Source organism: Mastomys coucha, unplaced genomic scaffold, assembly GCF_008632895.1.
Source record: "Mastomys coucha isolate ucsf_1 unplaced genomic scaffold, UCSF_Mcou_1 pScaffold6, whole genome shotgun sequence".
In the NCBI taxonomy this organism is placed as follows: Eukaryota; Metazoa; Chordata; class Mammalia; order Rodentia; family Muridae; genus Mastomys; species Mastomys coucha.
In genome coordinates, this window is record NW_022196912.1 from 100,263,251 (window position 1) to 100,269,911 (window position 6,661).

At 43.7% G+C, this 6,661-nt stretch overlaps 1 protein-coding gene across 5 annotated transcripts in view; it reads right to left on the reverse strand.

Annotated features, from left to right (window-relative positions):
• The window catches only part of Mlh3 (mutL homolog 3), a 35,418-nt gene that overhangs the window by 6,972 nt on the left and 21,785 nt on the right, over positions 1 to 6,661 (reverse strand). For all 5 annotated transcript variants that reach the window (XM_031356401.1, XM_031356402.1, XM_031356399.1 and 2 more), the window contains exons 8-9: positions 4,733 to 4,844; positions 2,871 to 3,030 (exon numbers count right to left, since the gene is read on the reverse strand). In XM_031356401.1, the coding sequence (XP_031212261.1) occupies positions 2,871 to 3,030; positions 4,733 to 4,844 (272 nt within the window). The remainder of the gene's footprint in view (positions 1 to 2,870; positions 3,031 to 4,732; positions 4,845 to 6,661) is intronic.

Below are 6,661 nucleotides of genomic sequence, written 5' to 3' on the forward strand. Positions count from 1 at the left end.
GACCAGGCTGGCCTCGAACTCAGAAATCCGCCTGCCTCTGCCTCCCAAGTGCTGGGACTAAAGGCCTGCACCACCATTGCCTGGCTAAAATGGGAAATTTTAATTACAGCTAATATTATTTAATGTTGCCAATTTGTTTAGCCTCTGGAGGCAAAAAACTGCACAAGGTATGGTACATTTAATTTTTTTTTTATCAGAATACCGAATTTATTACTTTTGGTAACAGCTCTAAATCAGCTTTCTAAAATTATCACAGGATGATTTCCTTTTGGAACCTAGAAGTGAAATCAATCATTCTGTGTCCTCCTCTCCCATGCTCTAGTCTGGAGCCTTATAAATGCTCATAGTTACCAAGATCTAGGTGCAAGACCCTGTAGTGTAAACAATTAAAAACACCACTTAACTGCTGCAGCAAAGCTGAGTGCTGGGAGATCAAGGCTAACTTCTGCTCCTCTCTGATGTGTGAGTGCGGCGGCAAAGAGGGAGGAGTTCTCATTTTCCCTTCACTTCTTACTTCAGTTAATGTACAGCATCTTAATAATGTTAAAAGGCTCAGTCTTGCCAAGTATGGTGGTAGGTACATGCCTTTAATCCCAGCAGGTGGACCTGTGAGTTGAAGGCCAGGGCCCAGGAGTGAGATTCTGTCTCAGACATCAAGCTGGACCACAGATGGTAAGAATGTATAAATGACTGGCTATTGCTACAGAACTGCTCCAACTTCTTCCAAAGTCAAGGACTCTGCCTATCCACCTGACTTAATATAATCAAATTTTCTGAAACCATAAACTTTGTTTCAATTTGAAGCCAACTCTTTTTAAGAGTAAGTAGTCTCTGAAGTCGTTTCAGAGAAGTTTTTATTATAATGTTCTGGTTAAAATTTTAGATATTGAATTACAATAAGATTCTCACAGATCCTATCTTTTGGATTCAACACAGTTTGACTTCAAATCCGGAGCAGGAGTCTGAGAAGAAATGAGCTGTGTGGGCAAAGAAGAGCTCTGCTTAAAGCAGAGCCAAGGCTGTCACCAACAGGGACTTAAAGGGGGATGAGGGGGACGAAGGCTCGACAGGCTCATAAACACACTCAAGTCCTGCACACACAGACTCAGCCGTGTCGAACCTTCAGACACCATCCCAGCTCCTCTGCATGCAGAGGCTGTGGTGTCCTTTGACTTCAGCATTATGGAAGGAACCTGAGGCTTTACGTGTCAGGCAAGTATCTACCTACCTACCGTGGACGTATAACCTCAGCCCTTTTGGCTGAGAGAGAGACTGATGGGCAGACAGACTGAAATAGAGGATTGTCCTATGTAATCCACAGCTGGATAGTTGGCCTACAATTATGTAGTTCAAGGCAGGCTTGGAGCTTGCAATCCCCTGCTTAAGCCTCCTGAGCGCTGGAATTACAGGTGTATGATACCAGGTTGGCCAGAGATCTTGACAATCATTGGCCTTCACTCCTGTCATGCCAGGTTTTCATCAACTCCGATGTTCAGGTCTCCCTTTATGGCCACTGCTAACGACTTCCCTCTTGCCTGCAGCATCACCTCTATTACCTTTCCCGGACTCTTCCTTCCTCGGTATCTTCAGTCATCTCCTGGCTCTTTCAGCCTCACTTCCTTGATCTTGCACATCCTCTGCCTTCTGCTCTTCCCTGTCATGCTCTCAGTCTCTTTGGCTCCTGGCCCTTCCTCACCTTCCAATGCTACCAAAGTGTGCAAGCTTTTACCACCAACAGATATGCACAACCCAGATTTCTTTTCTAGTTGCAAGAGCTGTACTGTAGTCTGCCAGCGCCTTGGTCATCCCACCTGAAGGTACCGTCTCTCTACCTCTGCTCTGAGGTCACAATCACCACCCACCCGGCAGGCTCGCTGCCCTTTACTGCCTTCCTCTTCAGTGGCACTACTGCCTAGTTGGGAACTCGGGATCACTGTGGAGAATCTTTCTCCTTTATTCTTTTGTGTTCTCTCTGCACCAGATCTTCTGGAGTCTCCCTCTCATCCAGGTGCCAAATCTGTCCTTCCTTTCCATTCCTACTACTAATGACTTAGTTAAGTCTCCATCTTCTTGTATGGGAATCAGTACAATAGCCTGAACCACTCACCCTGATTCTAGCCTTTCCCAGACTATCTGCCCTAACTCAGTCACTACGTCTATCTTCTCATTTTTGTGTATTATTTTATTACATTATTTGTGTATGCATATGTGTTCATTTATGCATGCATATACACATGCCACGGTGTGCATGTGGAGGTAAGTGGATAGGGGGTCAGTTTTTTCATTCTATCATGTAGGTCCTGAGGATCGAACTCAGGTCAGATCTGGCTGTAGAACCTTTAACCACTGAGTCATCTGGCTGTTTCTGAGTGTTTTGTCTAAATGCTTGTATGTATATGGATCACATGTGTACCATGTGAAGGCTAGAAAAGGGCAATGGCTCTCCTGGAACTGGAGTTAAAGGTGGTTGTGAGTCAATACATAGGTAGTGGGAACAGAACCCAGGTCCTCTACAAGAGTAGCAAGTGCTCTTAACTTCTGTGACATCTCTCCAGCCTCCCCCGGCACCCTTTTTAAAAGACAAAGTCTCACCGTGAAACCCTAGTTAGCTTTAAGCTCCTTCCTTTCCTTCCGCACACTGAGATGACCGACAGGGGCCGCACATGTAGCTCTAAACACTTCTCAATCACACCTCTACACTCCACATTCCTCTGTGTTATAACTGCATCCCTCCTCCTTACTGTGAGCTCATATGTCTGTCAATTTCCATCATTTGGCACTCTAAATGTAACACAAACATGTGTTGAGTAATGACAAAGGTTGAAGTTAGTGGCCTCAGCAAGTCTGCAAACATGGAAGATGTATCTCACCTCCACAATACTCTTAGTCACAGTAGATCGTCCTCTTCGAAGTTCACTAGCTTCTCTTTCTACAAAGCAGAGTGGCACTTTTCCCACCAGGATCAAAGAGTCACCAGCATCTGGAAAGAGCAACTCGAGTCCCAGATCTTCTAAATGTTTGTGGTAAGACCTAAGGAGATGGCCCCAGATGTAACAGCGTGACTTCACTCAGCTCCAAACACTCCCTCATTTTCAAAAGCTGCTCTGACCTTTCAAGTCTCATTGTTTTCCTTATGCTTATATGTGTTTAGGAATTTATTATCAAATTTCCTTTCCAATAACAGTAATTCTCATTCATAGTTACACTTTCTAAGAATTCAGTTACTAGTGGTTGACTGTGATCCAAAATAATAAATAGAAAATTCAGAAGTAAACTTTATTTTTGGGACCGAACAGGGGCCTTACACATGCTAAACATATGGTCTACAACTGAGCTACATCTCTGGCCTTAAAACTTACACTGCATGCTGCTCTGAGAAGCATGATAAAGGTTCATACTGTCCCCACTGAGCATCTGTCCGGCATACCCACGCAGTGCATGCCTGCCTGTTAGTCCCTTACTCATCATGTGACTATCCCAGATCATGGTTTTAAAAAAAGATGTATCTATCTATCACATTTGTATTTGATGTATATGGATATTAGCCTGTACGTATGTGTGCCACATGCTTGCCTGGCACCTGTGGAGCCCAGAAGAGGGAAGTGGATCCTCTGGAACTGGAGTTATCGTTAGTTGTGAGACTTCATGTGGTTGCTAGGACCCAAACCTGAGTTCCTCTGCAAAAGCAGCAAGTGCCCCTGAGCAGTGAGCCATGTCTCCAGCCCAGGCTGCAGTTTTATGCTGAAGGAACTCATTTTATTTTAGAATGTTCCCCAAACACATTAAGTAGTAATGCAAAGGAGGCACCAAAACATAAAATAATGAAGACTGACCATGGGCAAACAGTATGTACACAGGCCTCACTCAGTGGTGACATTTCAGGTATCTACGAGGGGTCCTGGAACAAATCTATCACAAATAAGGGAAGACTACTGTATAGTAACTTATTTTCCTTCTGTCTTTCTATTGTGAGAACCAATTTACTTCTAAATCTTATTCTTAAGTTTTCTTCCCTAAGGAACTCATTTTCTGCCTGCATTTAAAGAGTTTGGCTCAAAGAAAAGGTCTGACAGTATTTTGAATAAGTGTTAAAGAAGAGAGGTAATTAACAGCTCCAAGAGTGGAGATGTCCTAACTGGGGACGAGTTGGTAGTAGTAAATAAGTGAATTATGCTCTAGGAAAAGCTGCATTGGCAGCAGTGAATAACCAGGCCTGAAAGGAACGGATAAGCCTTTTCATTTTCAAAAAACGTACACTGCCCAGAAGTGGGAAAGTGGCTTGTCCTGTGACCTGCCCCAGGGCTTGTCCCACTCTGGCATCCCGGTGTTTCACTTCTTTCCTAATAACATTATGGTAATGTAGAATCTAGAATGGACCAAGACAAGAAGAATGGAAGCAATTATCTCCCTAACTTTGTTCAGAAACAGTGCAGTATAAACACTTGGCTGTTCCAAGAAGGAGAAGTGTTCTAAGCCAACTGCTGGAAAAAATTACTAGGGAAATTCTATCCTATACTCAGTCTCTATGCTATAGAGGAAAGAATGGCATTCGGGGTCAGAAGACAGGCTCTGAGCTTGCTCCACTGCTAACGGTAAGACCTTGGGTAAGCCATGCAACACTCTGTCTCAGTTTCATTCTCCGGAAAGAAAGAAAAGGACCGTGCATGCAGAAACCTCACAAAGCTATGGTAAAGCTTTACAGACCAGCGTCATGTCCTCAGACGTCACTGACCGTAAGAGTCTCCTTTGTTCTTCTGACACGGTGATCGCCAGTGGAGGAATTATTGTAGAAGACAGTAATTTCTTCCGGCCAGTGCTTTGTGGAGCTTGTTTCTCATAGGAGTCTATTGGGAGAGAGATGAATGAGATAAGAATAAGAAGGGAAGGCTGTGACATCTGTTTAAAAGACTCTTGGTAAGCCATGCTGTGGATGGAGTTCTCTAGAACTGTCATGGGCCAGCCAGTCGCTTCTACTGTTTGGATTCTAAGTGAACTAAGGGGCAGCCAGTCACTTGACTCATTTCAGCATTTTTTCAAAATAAGAAATAGAAGACTTAACTATTACATCCACAACAAGGGAGTGTTCCTATAATTAACATGTGTGGTATTGATACAGAGATACAAAAGGTGACATAACATTTATACAATCCTCTAAGTCAAATGGTTTCTTGGTTCCTTCAGAAAGGTTTCTCAGTCTTTGAAAAGAATTTGCCTGTATTATTCTCAAATGGTGCAGACCCTATATAGCAAATAAGTCTGGGTGGGAATTTTTTAAAAAAGTATCATTTGACTTAAAAAAGTTATGTGTATAGGTGTTTTGCCTGCATGTATGTCTGTATACCACACGTGTGCCTTGTGCCCACAGAGGCCAGGAGAGAGAATCAGAACCTGCAGAACTAGAGTTCTGAGTGTGAGCTGACATTTTGGTGCTGGGGTGCCTGGATCCTCTGTAAGAGCAGCTGCTGCTTTTAATTTCTGAGCCTTCCCTCCAGCCTCACATTATCTCTCTCTCTCTCTGTGTGTGTGTGTGTGTGTGTGTGTGTGTGAGAATGTGAGTGTGTGTGAGTGTGTGTGTGGCAAGGGGTTTCACACAGGCCATGGCCCACACATGGAGATCAGAGGACAACTTTTGGGGATCAGTTCTCTCTTTCTACCTTCATGTGGGTGACAGGGATTGAACTCAGGCTGTCAGGCTTACTCTGCAAGTGTTTTGCTAAGCTACCTTACTGACCTGTAAGTTTGTTTTGAATGAGCCATTTTTATTTGTTCATTTTCTGTATTTCACGTTTCTTTCTGACAGCCTCCTTAGCCTGATATTCTTTGCCAGTCTTTAACGGCCACACCATAGCCCACCACTTTAATAATGCTATGACCTTGGGCACACCACAGCCCACCGCTTTAATAATGCTATGACCTTGGGCACACCACAGCCCACCGCTTTAATAATGCTATGACCTTGGGCACACCACAGCCCACCACTTTAATAATGCTATGACATCGGACAAGGCTTGGAAACACCAAGCCTCTCCATCTCCCTTGCTTCCTCTGACAATTTTTTTAAAAACAAAATCTTACAATTTTGTACAGCCAGTTCATTTCTTGTGGTCATCGCCTGCTTAAAGTTGAGAGTTCAGCGAGGAAGACACTTCAACAACAAACATCAGCTTAGCATTTCGTGAAGTGAACACGATCCTTGTTAGCTGCCTAACGAGATGCAGCAACTCTCCTCCAGAGGCTCTCAAATACTGACCAACACCACAACCTACGTGTGCTCAAACCACTGGATTTTACCCCCCAAAGGCATAAAGGAGGGCTCATGCTTAAGTCCTTACTCAAAGTAAGTGGTTTTTTCCCACTTTTTTTTTTTTACTGTATCTTTCCAAACTCTCGGGATTTCACTTTATAAGGGAAAATAAAATATTAGTGACATTATTGCCATTCCAGTTCATGAAACGTCTCCCTGGATTCTCACTTAATCCAGGGAGACCTATCCCCAAATAAATGAGATTTTTAAAATAAAAGTATCACATGGGACCTTGAGGACTGTGGGGAAGGTTTACTGAGAGCACACAGCAGTGAGTAGACACAGACATGGGAGAGCACACAGACATGGGAGAGCACACAGACATGGGAGAGCACACAGACATGGGAGAGCACACAG